The 16,348-nt window shown below is 47.3% G+C and overlaps 1 protein-coding gene across 2 annotated transcripts in view; it reads right to left on the bottom strand.

Annotated features, from left to right (window-relative positions):
* The window catches only part of NT5E (5'-nucleotidase ecto), a 43,644-nt gene that overhangs the window by 6,274 nt on the left and 21,022 nt on the right, over nt 1–16,348 (bottom strand). For both annotated transcript variants that reach the window (XM_061207327.1, XM_061207326.1), the window contains exons 3-5: nt 16,005–16,193; nt 2,031–2,228; nt 929–1,083 (exon numbers count right to left, since the gene is read on the bottom strand). In XM_061207327.1, the coding sequence (XP_061063310.1) occupies nt 929–1,083; nt 2,031–2,228; nt 16,005–16,193 (542 nt within the window). The remainder of the gene's footprint in view (nt 1–928; nt 1,084–2,030; nt 2,229–16,004; nt 16,194–16,348) is intronic.

Raw genomic sequence — 16,348 nt, forward strand, 5'->3', positions numbered from 1 at the left:
TCCAGACCTGCCTCTGCACATTCACACTCTGGCTTCTCTTTAGCTACTTGTCTCGCACTGACCGTGTGATGCTGAGGAGCCAGCACTTGCCCCACGTTGGAAAGCGTGAGTGTCGTCATTTACTTGGCAGACATTTATTGAGTGTGGCTGCATCCTAGGTACTGGGCACCCGGCACCGAGCTGAGCCCAGACAAAGGAACGGCCTCCTGGGTGCCCCTGGGCGTGGTGAGTCTCAGCTGGAGACCTCCGCTCGGCATGGCCCTCCCAGGGGGCTGCCCGCAGACAGGTGGACAGAGGGGTGTTTTTGGTGTGGGATCTTGCTCCAACATGGGACTTATGATTCTTGTGATGACTGCTTTGCTTGTGAAGGTGGTTCACACAAGGCCGAGTTCTCTGGGGCCAAGAGGACTGATCAGTGAAACACACTCTGGCCTAGTTAGGGCCAGGCAGATGCATTTTATTCTATGTCTACTTCTTGGGAGGAGCAGAGTTTGTGGATTCAGGTCATCTTACAAAAGGAAAGCAACATCCAGTATTCAGACGCCTAAGATGAGCACCTTGAAATAAAGGCTTCTGTCCTTTTTTTTTTTTTTTTTGGCTACACTGCGCAGCATGCAGAACTCACCTGACCAGGGATCGAACCCTCCCCCCCTGCAGCGGAAGCATGGAATCTTAACCACCGGACCGCCAGAGAAGTCCAAGGCTGCCGTTCTTGTAAAGCAATAAAGGGATGGCCCACTGGTCTGGTTCGGGCACCTTCCCAAGGTACTCAGTGTGATTACACGCCAAGCTTTTGTCTGGGCACTAATTTTTAAAAGTCCTCAATTCTGTAACTATCAGGTTGTCCATCCTCGCATCCTCCCTCCCTCCTTCCGTCTCCCTTCCTCCCTCCCTAGGCACGGGCCCTGCTCTCTTGTGGACCACTCACCACAGCATCACAAATCAGGTTGCCCATGTTGCATTCTCGAAAGCGGCATGACTGAGTGGTGCCATCCAGATAGACAATTGTTTTCCCCAGTTCCTGCATCGAGTAATTATCTAATTTTATCCGCCATTTGTTAATGTCTGCTTTTATGCTTGGATCTAGAAGAAAACAAACAAATCAGCCTGCAGTTAAAGCCTAAATGTTGGAGAAAGGCTCAAACGTCATTCAGCTCACCTGGCGTGAGTATACAGTTCTTTACCGTATTTGTGTACATTTTGATTTTGACTGGGAAATTTCCTTAGGAACCTCTATTCCGTTTCCTGGGAGTAAGACCCAGCTTGGATCTTAAAGATGTGCCAAGTAAACCAGCATCAACTCGTCACATCTGAATGAGTGTCTGCTGGCCCACTGGGGAGGGCATTAGTGGTTGGGAGACAATGAGAGGCCCAAGGGCTGGTATAAAGGGCTGAGACGTCCTGCTACAGGGTCCCGGCCCCTCCCTCTGGCTGTCGGGAGCTCTGGCTCTCCAGGGCCCCTGGTCACCCGTCCTTCCCTGTCTGATCACGGTAAGCAGGAAAGGGCAGGCGAGAGAGAGAAGCACAGGAAGGTGTTCATGTACACTGTATGAAATGCATGACGTGAAATGTATTTTCATTTTGATTCCCAGCTCAAAAAGTAAGAAAGACACACACGCATTTGATGACCTGAAGCCCATGGAGCCTGGGCCGCTTGCCCAGGCACACTGCTCCTGGTGGTGGGGCTGGGTGGAGCCCCGCTCACCCAGCCTGAACCCCTTTGCCCCAACAATCAGCTCTCCTCTGGACATGGGCCGAGAGTGGCTCTCCTGCGCCAGGGTGAAGCTGGAAAAGACACGAGAGGCAGCGACACAGTGTCTGATGCTGAGAGGGCTTGGGGCTTTTGCAATTCGTGTGTGTTTTAAATCTCCTTATCCATGAAGAGGGTAGAGTAAACTCAAGGGAGAAGCTCAGGTCTTCAAAAACATTGTCCTGAAACATTAAGCAAAAAAAAAAAGGAAAAAAAAAAGAAAAAAAATCCAGCCACCAAATCTTTGCATTGGTGGATCACTGCCCTGAATTTCACGTACCTTCCAGAATGCTGCTGTTGAGAAGGATGGGATTTCCATGTGAAGTGACGACATCTCCTTTTTCATCAAACTCAACCTTCAAATAGCCTAGGTATTTGCCAAAAGCATAGGCCTGGACCACGGGAACCTGCCGTCCGTCATCGGACGTGACTATGAATGGGTACTGCCCCTCTGGCACCTCTTTGGAAGGTGGAGTGCCTGCAATGAAAGATCCAAAGTTGATCAAGTAGGCCCTTGTTCACTGACGGCCGGGAGCCTGCAGGCCGCCGGCCAGGTGACTGTGAATTCTGAACTGACGATTTGCCAGCTGCTGCTCTACACAGCTGGTCTTTCAGAGCCCGGCTTGGGCATCTGTCCCTGTTTCCGAATGCCCTTTTGGCACGTGAATCCTTCCATTCTCAACCCAGCAGGGGTTGCTAAGCTCTTGCTAAGTCCTGGGCACCGTGCCTGGTGCTATGTGGCATACAAAGATGCAACACTGCTAAGACTGTCCCGCCTCCATCCTGACCCCGGCTCCAATCTCACCAGCCAGGTGGAGCAGCCAAGCCACTTCACTTCACTTCACTGTGCTTCAGTTTCCCCATCTGTAAAATGGGCAAAATTAACGGGTTATTGCTGCCATCCTGGGCTTGGCAGTGCCAATTTCAAAGCTCTCGGGCGGCGGACTCTTGTGGCTACTGAGTCCTCCCTGGTGGCGGAGTCCTTCTGTGTGGGGGGAACGTGTCGCAGTCCCCGGTTTGTCGCTCCGGTGGTGTTGGGGCTCTGCGATGTGCAGAGGGGCGCTCTGGGCAAGAGTGGCAGGGGGGATGGTGGGTGCACAGGCAGGCTGTGGGCAGTGCTGACTCCTGAGGTCCAGTGTCTCACTGTGACCTCTAGAAAGGGTCCGCTCTTCACTGGGCCCAGAAAACCCCATACAATCATGCAAATCAAGCGGTTCAAATCTTCGTGTTCACTTTAAGGACACTCGTGAAACTGCCCAGGCCAAAAGCCACCAAGTATCTGAAGGATGTCACTTTACAGAAGCAATGTGTGCCATTCCATCATTTCAATGGTGGAGTTGGTAGGTGCGCCCAGGCCAAACAGTGGGGCCGGACGCAGGGTCGGTGGCCCCCAAATGGTGCTGAATTGTTACTGCACATGCTCAAAAATGCAGAGGGTAATGCTGAACTTAAGGGCTTAGATGTAGATTCTCTGGTCATTGAGCACATTCAAGTGAACAAAGCCCCCAAGATGCAATGCAGGATTTACAGAGCTTGTGGTCGGATCAACACGAGCTCTCCCTACCACATTGAGATGATCCGTAGTGAAAAAGAACAGACTGTTACTAAACCAGAAGAGGAGATTGCACAGAAGAAAAAGATACCCCAGAAAAAACTGAAGAAACAAAAACTTACTGCCCAGGAATAAATGCTGCAAAAAAAAAAAAAAAAAAAAATGCAAATAAAAGTAAAAAAGAAAAAAAAAAAAGGGCAAAATAACAACTCCTATTTCACAGGAATGTTGAGAGGATTAAACATTTAAACTCTCTTGCTGGGACTTCCCTGGTGGTCCAGTGGCTAAGACTCCGAGCTCCCAATGCAGAGGGCCCGGGTCTGATCCCTGGGTCAAGGAACTAGATCCCACGTGCCACAACTAAGTGTTCGCATGTCACAACTGAAGATCCCATATGCCGCAACTAAGACCCGGCACAGCCAAATTAAAACAAAACAAAACAAACTCTCTTGTAGAGTGCCTGGCACATAATAGATACTCAATCAATGTGTATTTCTTTCCCCCATGAGGGAATGGCAACCTCTAGAAACCCTAGACACACGCTCCAGAGCTTAGACTCTTTCATGGAAGATCAGCAGAAATGACAAGAAATTAACACAACATTGTAAATCAACTATACTCAATAAAAAATAGAATGACAAAAGGCCATCCTTAGGTTTTGTTGCTGAGTTCTGTGTCCCCTCGGGTGCCTTGAGGAAGACCCACATTCACCGGGGCGGCCGACCGGCACACACACCGCCCGCCCCAGCCAGACTGCAGACCTGCCGGGTTCTGCTGAGCTCTGTCTCAAAGGGGAGCCCTGGCGAGAGCCTGGGAGCCACTTATCTCAAAGGGGAGCCAGAGGCTGAGACCCACCCCAGCACGGCCTCCCGGACACACGCCGTGTGAGGGTGGGAGCCCGGCACTTGGAGCATGAGCCCTGGGCTCTGATCACCTGGCACGTTCCAGTTCTGCAGCTGCAGAACCCCTCCTATGGGTGCCCTGTACTTCCTGTCTCACCTCCAGCGAGAGCGGGATCTCATCTGGGCTGTTCTGAGTCAGAGACTATAGAACAGATACCCTTGACCCACTACTATTTCTATCACCTCTCTCTGCACACCCACTACTAGCGCTTCCTATTAGATGTTCACTGAGAGCCCGGGGAACTTCAGCTTGTGTTGGTTCCTCATTGGACCAGTTATGAGAGTCAGCCAGGAACCAGCCCCGGGCTAGATCTCATTTAATCCTCCAGGCATCCCACGAGGCAGCTCCTATTATTATCCCCACACTGTAGACCGGAAGACCAGTTGTCACAGGCATGTGTCCATGGTCACGCGGCTGGTATGTGAAGGAGGGCGGGTTGAAAAGCAGGGCTGTGAGGCACCGGAGCTTATGTTCTCTCCACCACCCAACACAGCCTACGACGTGCTGTTCTCAGAGAGCCTGCAAGAGCTGGTTTCCAAAGGGCACTCACCAAAGCAGGTGCAAGCCCAGGGGCTGCACCTTTGTGCCCCAAGCTGTGTCTGGGCTTCCCTTTTCACTGAAGACATTATGTTGTACACCTGGGTTTATGAAAAACCCAGTCCTGCCTTGCTCCTGAGCCAAAAGCAGCCCCTTTAGCTCAGTAACCACAGAGCAGAAGTGCTGCAAATACCAACATTTCACCAGCAGGAAATATTCATGGCTGTGGCCAATCTTAATTTCCCATTGTCTTGCTTCCTCTGGATAAAGAAGAAAGCCTTGGAATTTTATTTTTACAAAAGCATGGACTTGAGATCCAGTGCAGGCCGTGTCCCATCTCCATTTGCACAGGCTTACGGGTGGCCGGCAGATGGTGGCTGTGACTGTCATAGATGGTCTGATGCATTGCAGAGTAGCATTCCGTTTTGTGGCGGTCCTTCTTGGACAAACTTGGAGCCTGGCCTTTACTTCAGGGGACGGGGATGTGGCAGCCCCCTCACCTTCTCAGCTGGGCATGGTTAGGCAAGGTGGTTCCTCCTCTGAGCCCAGAGAAGCCTGGCAACGTGCAGTTCCCACTATGTCCACAAGGTGGCGCACAACACCTCGTCCAGGAGGAACAGGCCCTACATTTGTTTCAGAAAGGGGTCTGGCAGATTCCTGGAAACCCAAGAGAAGGGCAAGCCTGACTTTTTTAGCCTTTATTTTTTCTGCCTTCCATGAATATATCTGAGTTTAAACAGAACATAAAAATTCGGAATCTAACTATGGGGTCAGATGCCTCATCAGGTCAGCTTGCTCTTTCCAAATAGGAGCTACCAACCCCAGCTCCTGTAGGACAGGGGACTTTCTCCAGTGCTGAAAGGCCTTGATATGCCGTTTGTTAGAACAAAAGATGTGTCATGTTCATCTCGGATGGACTTAATCGGGGACAAGGAGGACGTTTCCCACGTGGCTGAGGCAATAGCCAGTCTAGTTTGGCTCCAGTCTGCGTTCCCCACGGCTGGGCCCTCTCTGCTTCCCGTCCACTCGGCAACCCCAGAAAACCACTGGCAGAGAAAGCAATCCAGGGCTTCAGAGTTCCCACAGCACTCTATTCAGCCACAGAGGCTCACGCCCCAGATCGCCTCTCCACACACAGAGCCACATATCTGTCTTTAGAAACGCAGCCTGTCCTCTTGGCAGGGGGAAAATTGTTTACCAGAACTCTATTCTAGCCTTTTGGCAAATAAATCATCTTGGAAGCAAGCCTTGGAGGAGCCAGGAGCTGTGGGCTGACATTTAGAGCTGGTAACTGCGCATTCCCTAGAACAGCGAGGGTGTCTAAGGGAACCGAACAGCAGCCCCTCAGGAATGCGGGCGATCCCAGCGCAGGCCCGGGCAAGTGCCTGCCCCGCTGATACGGAGCAGGGCCCTGTGGGACTCCTGGGCACAAGACTCCTGGCTTGGCACCTGGCAAACAAACGCTGTACTTTCCTTCACTACAACCTGGTGTCAGAGGATTGGCTTTTCGGCATGGCAGGTGAGCAGACCTGTGTTCGGTTGGATAGCAACACTACAATTTTTGACGTGAACATCATAGCCTATCAGACATACATGATGTGGCCCAGCTTCATCTAGACCCTCCACCCTGCACTTCAGCAATCTTAGTTTCTCCCATTCCTAGACCACACCCGCCTCCAGAGTCATGAATATAGAGTAAGACCTGGAACCAGAGGCCCACAGGCAAATTTTTTACGTCTTTTTGCTTCAGTGTATTCATCTATAAAAGGAGAAAATAACAATACCTGCCTTAGAGGTTGTTTCGAGAATTAAAGAAGTTAATGCAGCACGTGAAGCCTGACTCAGGTAAATGCTCAGTAAAGGTTAGCGATAATTATTTACCAAGTTACCTCCTGGACGTCTTTCTGATCTTAGCCAAACGTCAGTTCCTCAGGAGAACACTCTGATGATTCCCCAGATGTGGTCAGGCCCTCCTATACCTGCTCTCCCAGCATTGTGGACTTCTTCCTTCACAGCATGCTTTGTAATTACATATAATATGATTGATTTCTTTGCATACTTAAAAAAAAAAATCTGATCAGCATCAGGATCCCTTTCAAGCCAGTAAGTTTCATGAGGGCAGAGGCTGCTGTGTCTCTGGGGCTGGCCCAGCACATAGTAGGTGGTCAATAAATGTTGAATGACTGATTTTAAGTGGTTTAGCCAACAGTTTTCCAGAGATCAGACAAGATTTACATGCCCTTCCTGTGGAGGAATCCATATGTCAAGAGGAGTCATGCCCTATCCCCCAACTCCCCTCCATTCAATTTCCTCAACTAATGAGCTGGGTGGGGCTCATAAAGCTGAACGACCTGCTTGTCGAGAGAATGGGTTTTGGTGCCAGCTCCCTTTTAATCTGGTTTCACAACCTTGGGAGAGACTTTTAACTCCTGGGACCTAAATTTATTTCCTGTACTTGTAAAACAAGAGATTTGATAGTGTTTGACACCAAAAGTGGTTTAATTTTTTTTTTTTTTTAAGTTATGAGCATCTTTCACATGCAGGAAGTCTTGTGGCATTGCAAGCCATGAAGTAGGCTGGCCAAGATGCCCCTTTCCCCCCGGGCAGTCAGGCCAGCCGCTGTCAAAAGGTGTTCCGCAACCAGAGGGGTGAGTCACTGTCTCCTCAGCCATCTCTGTACCCGACCCTGATACACAGACTGTCATGTCTCCTCCATGGAACTCAAGGGGCCACTGACATTCTCCGTATTGGGACTGTGTTCCTCTGTTTTGTACATGCTTTGATATACTGCCCATATTCTGGCTCTTGGACATTCAGTGATGACCGGAAGGTCTAAAAGTGATGATGTATCTTCAAGTGGTACCCAGAGTGGGCACAAACTCTCATGAAGTCCAATCCGGGTTGTCTGTCTGTACCGGGTCCTGACTGGCTGGGGTAAATAAGAGACCCCGGCAGGGTGGGAACGGGTTCACACACATTCCCTCACTCAACAAACACCTCCAACAAACACCTCCAAGCTCCAACAAGTGCCCAGGGTGTGGGACTCCACTGTCCCGTGGAGCCAGGCCTGAGGGCTTTGCTTCATCTTTGTGAGGCCTGGAGAGGCCACTCAATGGGGAAAGAGCAGGGGATGGAGTGATACCCCCGCTGTCCATCACCCTCTTTTCTTCACGGAGGATCTAAGCCAGGGTGACTATCCTTCCAGACACCAGACTTCCCATTCGCTTTTTACATTATAGAACAGGGTTTTATATAAAAATTAAAAACAAAATCATAACCATGCAGCCATTCTCTGGCTCCAATCACTATGGCCTGTTAAAATGCAAAGTCCAAAGGAACGGGCTGGAGAGAGAGAGACTGATTTTCATCTTAACATGCTTTGTAGTTCCATTTGAAATTAAAAAGGAGGTCCACAGGACCATGAATTGATGTAAACCTGATATTTTTTTTTTAGGGAAAATCAGCATTTAGCTGAACAGGGCATTCCAGAGTGGTTCTGTACCCTGGGAAATGCTAGGTATTTGTATTCAGTGCGGGTCTGAGCTGCTGATTTCCACAAAGCATTAGCTTCGGCCACAGTGGTGAGCAGTGGAGCACACGATGCACAATTCAAATGGGCTTATCTCAGAACCTGCAGGACTTCTGGTGGGGAAGCCCGAAGCTCTGCTTCGCGACATGACAGACGATTCGTAAATTTCCTTTCACATGCGATGTCAAAACTGACAACCGTATGAGTTTCTAGGCTTGGGGGAAATTAATAAACTGAGGACAAGAGATCTGAGTGAGGCAGAGCCAGGCTGCTTGGGACAAAACACTGCACTCCCGGTTTCTTACCTTTTAAAGGTAAGAAGATACATTTAGTCATTTGTGTATTTAGCTCAGATTCTCAAACTGAGTATACACCTCTCCTTTTTAAAAAATTTAACACATATATTTATAAGAGTTCAAGTTGTGAAAGTAACTAGATCAGGCCCAAGATGGAGCCACTCATGCTAAGATTCCCATCAGCAAACCAGAACTCAACTGCGCTTCTGCGTGGCTCTCCCAGAACAGGCAGGCCCAGCGCTCCCAGCCCCGCAGGCCCAAGCCGCACAGGCTCCAAGACCTCCGCCTGCTCCACAGAAGGGAATTAACCGTCAGCAATGCCCAGGGCGACTTCCTCGTTCCTGCTCCCTTTGGTCTCTAAGACCCTCTGGCCTCCTATAGCTCTTCCGAGCCCCCTTTTCTCTGCCAGATGGGATGCTGTTGCACCCATGAATTGCCGAATAGAAGCCTACCTATCAGTAAATTGTCTGTGGAAAATTTTCTTTTAACAAACTTCAGGATTAATGGTTCAGTTTCTAGGGTTTAGAGAGGTTAAAAAATTTTTCTTTTTTATCAAAGTAAAACTAGCATGACAATATTTGGCAAATGGAGAAGAAAAATTTAATTGCAGTCCCACCCCGCTATGGCAATAACCAATATAATTTCTGTGAATTAAAAAAAATATATATGTATGAAGAGAACAGACTTGTGGTTGCCAAGGGGGAGGGAGGGTGTGTGAGGGAAGGATTGGGAGTTTGGGATTAGCAGATGCAAACTAGTATATATAGAATAGATAAACAACGAGGTCGTACTGTAGAGCACAGGGAACTATATTCAATATCTTGTGATACACCAAAATGGAGAAGAATATAAAAAAGAATGTAGATATATGTATAACTGAACCACTTTGCTGTACAGCAGAAATTAACACAACATTGTAAATCAAGTATACTTCAATTAAAAAAAATATATGTAGGGCTTCCCTGGTGGCGCCGTAGTTAAGAATCTGCCTGCCAATGCAGGGGACACAGGTTCGAGCCCTGGTCCGGGAAGATCCCACATGCCGTGGAGCAACTAAGCCCGTGTGCCACAACTACTGAAGCCCACACGCCTAGAGCCCGTGCTCCACAACAAGAGAAGCCACCGCAATGAGAAGCCCGCGCACCGCAACGAAGAGTAGCCCCCGCTCGCTGCAACTAAAGAAAGCCCGGGCGCAGCAACGAAGACCCAACGCAGCCAAAAATAAACAAACAAACAAATAAATAAAATATGTATGCATGGATAGCAAAGAGGGGGAAATGGGTGGCAGAATCCATTCTAGGGAGAAAATCATTTTCTGTCTAGTAAACACCTGTGAGAGGACCAGGGTCCGCCAGCCTTCCCTAATGACGGTCTTGGGTCCCCACTCCTCTCCTCCTCCCCCGGGGGGAGGTGAGGCAGACCTGCCTGGAAGGACGGGTCCCCGACAACGATGGGGATGGTGGAGCAGGGGTGCACACAAAGAGCTTAATTTTTTGCATAAAAATAGTGGGAGAGGGCTTCCCTGGTGGCGCAGTGGTTGAGAATCTGCCTGCTAATGCAGGGGACACGGGTTCGAGCCCTGGTCTGGGAAGATCCCACATGCCGCGGAGCAACTAGGCCCGTGAGCCACAACTACTGAGCCTGCGCGTCTGGAGCCTGTGCTCCGCAACAAGAGAGGCCGCGATAATGAGAGGCCCGCGCACCGCGATGAAGAGTGGCCCCCACTTGCCGCAGCTAGAGAAAGCCCTCGCACAGAAACGAAGACCCAACACAGCCATAAATAAATAAATAAATAAATAAATAAATAAATACATACATACATACATACATACATACAAACTTAAAAAAAATAGTGGGAGAAAACTTGAATTTCAGGGGTAGCCTTGGATCAAGGGGGTGCGGACAGAAGTAACAAGAGGAGAACCCGGAAAGGGAGGAGGGCGGGCTGCGGAAGAAAGTCAGCCAGCGAGGCACGCCCTGGGGTGGCAGAGACTCGGAAGGCAGGGTCATCCCAGGCTGCACAGCGGCAGGTCCCCTGCTGTGCCTGGCCGACTTGGAGGGAAGCTGCCTCGTGTGGATGGAATTCAGGGAGATCAAGAAGAAAGGGTACTCTTCCACATTTGGGTCTCTGCTGCGTGGACAAGAAGAACGGTTTGAAAGAAGCAAGAACAGAGGGGACACAAGTAAGAATCAGGACCTAGGGGATCAGGAAAAATATAGGCTCCCCAAGGAATGATCAGATTTTGGGGGGAGAGGGGGAGAAGAGCTCCAGTGTTTCCCGAGTTTTGTAGGATAAACAGTCTTTTTATTTATTCAAGGGAGGAGTGACCTCATAAATTAGTCTGGAGTTGTGTCAAGTGACTACAGTCTGGGTAATAAATGTTTATATAGTTGTAAAAGAAAAAAAATTGTATCTTCCTCTTTTTCATTTAAAATGAAATTGTATACATTTTCCCATGTTGCAGAATATTGGAGAACTGACATATTTTTCTTGGACCCACTATGCTCTGTTCCTATACCACCTCATTTAATCCCTACAACATTCTCTGAGGTAGTCAGAGAATCACTGTATCACTGTAGCGGTTTTTTAAAATAAAAAGCTGAAGCTCAGAGTGGTTAAGTAACATGTCTGAGGTCGGGCAGCCAGTAGTGACCAACCCCGGGGGGAGACTGTGGCCGTCAGAGTCCAAAGCCCTCTCCATGACCCCGTGCTGCTTGTCACAGTGAGGCTGGAAAAATGAGGTCCTTCTTGAAGACCATCAAGGGGCAAAATTAGGGCAACACGAATGGCAGTTCCTGGAAGAGATCTGCCCTGTGGTAGGAGCAGGCTTTGGATTTCACAGTATGTAGTCGGTCAACAGCTTGCCTGACAACTCAACCCTGCCAAAGGATGTGACCCTGTTTTACAGATCATTTGGGGTTTGGCTCACCCCACTTCGCTCTGGAAAGCAGTTTCATGAGACGTAACTAAAACTGATCAGTGTTATGTGGCTGCAAAAATCGTTAACCAGAAGGCTCTGGCTTTGCTCCGTGAAGGAAGCTGGTGCTGAGGCTGGGCTACGGCTGGAAGCTGACCGAGGGGTCCTGAGTAGTGACCTCTGGGACAAGTGAGTCCCTGTGCCACCAAGGACATCATCTTTGAAGTTACCGGCCACACCTCTGCCCTTTGGCTGGTTCTTCCAGCTCACTCAATAAACCCACACGTCAGCAATCCTAGGGATGCCCAAAGGAAGCGGTTCTTTGTTGGAGAATGTTTCCCTGTCCTGTGGATGTAGTAAATAATAAGACCACTTTCTTGTTCTAAAAGACAAGATTATCTAAACTACATGAGTGAAAATCAATGGCGAGATGAACAATGATTGCAAACCACAAACAAGTCTTTTGTCCTCGCTCGCTTATTCTATCAAAGCAGGGATGGGTCCACCCCTGCACTCGGAGTACCGGCCGCTGGCTGCCGTGGGAAGAACAAACGCTAAGGTTTCCTGGTTTTATTTATACTTAAACTGTGAACTCCATTTGTTTTGAGAACAAAATACAGTGGTCATTAAAATCATTTATGTTCTCTAAGTCAATGAAAAGGCTTGAATTTCATATTCAAGAAAGGCGTGCCAAAATCCAGAAGCAATACAAATGAAGTACTTAATACAAAAAGCTGTTCAAATAAAGAAATCTTACTTAAAAAAAATTTTTTTTTCTTTTGGCCTCGCCACGCGGCATGTGAGATCTTAGTTCCCTGACCAGGGATCAAACCCGTGCCTCCAGCAGTGGAAGCAGGAAGCCCTAACCACTGGACCACCTGGGAAGTCCCAAAAGATCTTACTTTCAAAGGAGCTACATCTGTTGGCATTCACTCAACAATCCTGGGCACCCGCCTTCCGGGTGTCAGCCAGAGACGTGGTGGTGGGTCTGTAATGGATGCTCCCAGGCTAAGGAGGAGAAGTGACACCTGCTGGGCTGGGAGGGGAGGAGGGTTCACCAGACCGAGGTTTCCGTGAGGCTGCAGGCCGCCTCGCAGAGGAATAAGGGTGAGAGAGCCTTAAGGAGAGGAGGGAGGTGGGCAGTGGGGCTGTGGGCATGCCGCAATTCAGGATGATGACTAGGTCTCAGTCTGTGGTCCCAGAAGTGAGGTTGCTGAAAAGGAGGCGACAGTCACGAGTTGATAGGATCAAGGGACTCTGAACTTGGGTATTGGCTCCACCATCCATATAGACACTCAGCCAGGATGCAGGCAGGAGCTGGAGTGCAGAGGAAGACAGGACGTTGGGTGCTAAATTCTTGGTGACACTGGGGAGGGGCTTAGGTGACAGTGATAAGGGGGGAGACAGGGTAACCAGGAGGTGTGAGCCTCAAAGGAGCTGGAGGTATAAAGAAAGTCACTGCAGTAACCTAAGGAAGTTAGAGAGTATTCTACCAAGAAATGTTTTACTTCCCCAAATTCCCGAAAGTAAGCAATCAGGCTCTTGGCATGGATGCTTTTCTAGGGAGCAGGGTGTTTGAATAGATGGGATCATAGACTTCACACTTGTAACTCCTTAACTGTGCAGATGGAGGAACGGACGTCTACACTCACCAAGGCCACAGCTAACCGATGGGCTTGCATGATCCAAAATTCAGTTAAAATAGTGGGAGGCAAACAGAGCGACGGCATCTCAGGAGCCTGTCTGCCTTCAAGGGTCACACACCGAGGAGAGTCCCCTGGCACACCTGCCACATCTTCCAACCTGCACACAATTTACTACTTTTTTGTCCAAAGGCAACAGCATGCACCAGTTCCTTAACTCTAGGATTTAAATCCTTTAGAAGTCTGCATTCTAGCCCTCATCCTTGCAGCTCTGACATTTTGCAAGCCTGGATGGGGAAGTCCTCTCCTCTTCATCCCAACGTGAGAATGGTCAGGCAATACCAGGGTTGTCTGGTCTGCATGTGCACGGTGGCTGTAATCCAGAGAACCTGCAGGGGCTTCACTATTTGGAGGGGAACCGTCCATGTGCTATTTTGGTCGTGCCCCACTTAAAGCTGAGGTTTTAAAAATATGGACTGGTTACAAGACAATGAACCTTATTTAACAGGTAGTCACCAGCATTTAAAAAAAATTAAATAACAGAATAGAAAATATCAGGTGCAATCCTGACACTTTGTGAAATTCTCTTTCAGGTGAGTGTATTTGTGTGTGTGTGCTGAAATGGTCCTCAGCAAGGAGGACTTGCTAAAATTCCAAAAGATGTATTATTTTAACCCTAATTTGATTAACCAATCATATTTAACTTCATGCTAATTCCAAAGGCAATTCAGCGGAGGGTTGTTTTTTGTTGTTGTTTCATTTGTTTGTTTTTCAAGGCTGGGAAAATTTATTTAAACAAGCAAATATGCCTCATCCTCTGCTGTGTCCTGGAATTTCATTCCTCACAATGATGAATATCCAAATTGAATATTTTCAGGAGAACAAGTTTAATTTTGGTAAGCAATCATGAAATGTGAGATAAATAACTAAGACTCTACAGGCAGTTTTTTCCAGAGACTGTAATTATCTACTTTAAGGTTTATGGATAAGCAAATTGTAATTTTTATCCTCAAATCTTTCTTTCATCCAGTCATTCATCATTCACTAAATTCATCTCCTTACCAAAAGGCACATTCTCTTTTGCAGGATTTCATTGGAGCATCGTCACTGACATTCTGAAGCGAAGCTAACAGGTTCAGAGAGGGTGACTACTCAAGGTCCTTCAAGTGAACCAGGAATGAGGACTTCTGACCCAATATTGTGTTTCTTTCTTTCTTTTTTTTTTATAATTTGTGTCTCTTTTTCTCATTGTAAAAGCGACATGCATTCATCATTTGAAAATACTCAAAGGTGCTAAGAAGAAATTAAAAATTACCCGTACGCTCTTCTTAGTGAGAACTTTTAACAGGTTTGGACATTTCTTACTGTTTTGGGTATTTTTAATTGTTGCTTTTATAAAAATAGGATCACCTGAGATAGCTCACATAGAGACGGGCAAAGCAGCGACCTCTCCAAGGGGAGGGTTGTTCCCCACCGAAGTCGTCCTTCCCAGAGCTGATAGAAGCCAGTCCCAGCAGGCTCTACTGCTCGTCTTCCTTTTCTTGAAAATACTTTAAAGCCCCATGAAGCAGTGGTTGGGGCAGGGAGAGGGCATGGTGGGAAAGACTCATTGAGCCGGACCCAAAAGTTTTGCGACAGTATAGGTTCAAATGGGAAAAAAAAAGAGTTAGACTTTTTCTAACTAAAACTACCTGACACCAAGGGAAGAGAGAGAGAGAGAGAGAGACATGTGGAAGGAATGGAGGGAAGATGGGAAGGAGGAAAAGAGAGAGGGAAGGGAAAGAGGGAGAGGAGGAGGGAGGGATGGAGAGAGGGGATGAAGGAGGAGAGAGGGGAGGGAGGGGAAGGGAGAGGAGGGGGGAAGAAATCGAGGGAGGAGAGAGTGCTCGCAAGAGCACGGGGGCCTGTGGCTTCTAGGGCACCACAGTCCTGGGATGCTGCAGGGTTAGGGCTTGAGCCCAGAGTTCCAGCTTCTGCCACCTGTGAACCTACCATCAAGCCCTGTCACCTTGAGCTGTGAAGGCCTTATTTACATTATGTTGTTTATGCTTAAAATTTTTATATGGCATGTTGCTTTTTGATGTACAATGACTTTTAGTTGGGTCTCAGTAACCTTTTATATATTTGAATGTGTATGTTAAATATATTTATAATTTACATAAATGAATGGAATTGACATACTCATGAAACCAATAAATTACTCTTAGTAATGTCTCTTTGCATGGAGGCAACCTAAATGTCCATCAACAGATGAATGGATAAAGAAGATGTGGTACATATATACATTGGAATACTATTCAGCCATCAAAAAGGATGAAATAATGCCAATTGCAGCAACATGGATGGACCTAGAGATTATCATACTAAGTGAAGCAAGTCAGACAGAGAAAGACAAATATCATATGATATCACTCATATGTGGAATCTAATTTAAAATGATATAAATGAACTTATTTACAAAACAGAAATAGACTCACAGACATGGAAAACAAACTTATGGTTACCAAAGGGGAGAGCAGGGGAGGGACAAATTAGGAGTTTGGGATTAACATACACACTACTATGTATAAAATAGGTAACCAACAAGGACCTACTGAATAGCACAGGGAACTCTACTCAATATCTTGTAATAACCTATAATGGAAAAGAATCTAAAAAAGAATGTACATATACATATAACTGAATCACTTTGCTGTAAACCTGAAACTAACACAACATTGTAAATCAACTGTATTTCAATAAAATTTTTAAAAAAGTCTCCTTGAGTAAGATTTATACATGTTACCACTCAGTGTGCATCACCTATGTACATTATTACATGTATATATTATACTATATATGTAACGTATATTATCTAGCCCTCCTGCTGCCATTACCTGTGTAAAGAAAGGTGTTGGAATGTCCTCCCACCACTACGTCCACGCCCTTCACTTTCTGAGCGATGAGTTTATCCGTTTCAAAACCAGAATGTCCCAGTGCAATAATTTTGTTCACATTTAGAGTTTTTAGCTTATCTACTTCAGGTTGCAATGCAGCGATTTCATCTTCGAATACTAAATTCGTTCCTAAGGAAGAAAATAAATATGGACATTTATTGACAACAATTTTTATTATACTGCTTATTATACAAGCATACCAAATGCAAACACCTTAACCTCCTAAAGCTCTTAAATTACTAAGACCAAAACTTATTTATAAATTCAGTATACAATCTCTACAA

This window comes from Eubalaena glacialis, chromosome 12 (assembly GCF_028564815.1).
Source record: "Eubalaena glacialis isolate mEubGla1 chromosome 12, mEubGla1.1.hap2.+ XY, whole genome shotgun sequence".
Classification (NCBI taxonomy): Eukaryota; Metazoa; Chordata; class Mammalia; order Artiodactyla; family Balaenidae; genus Eubalaena; species Eubalaena glacialis.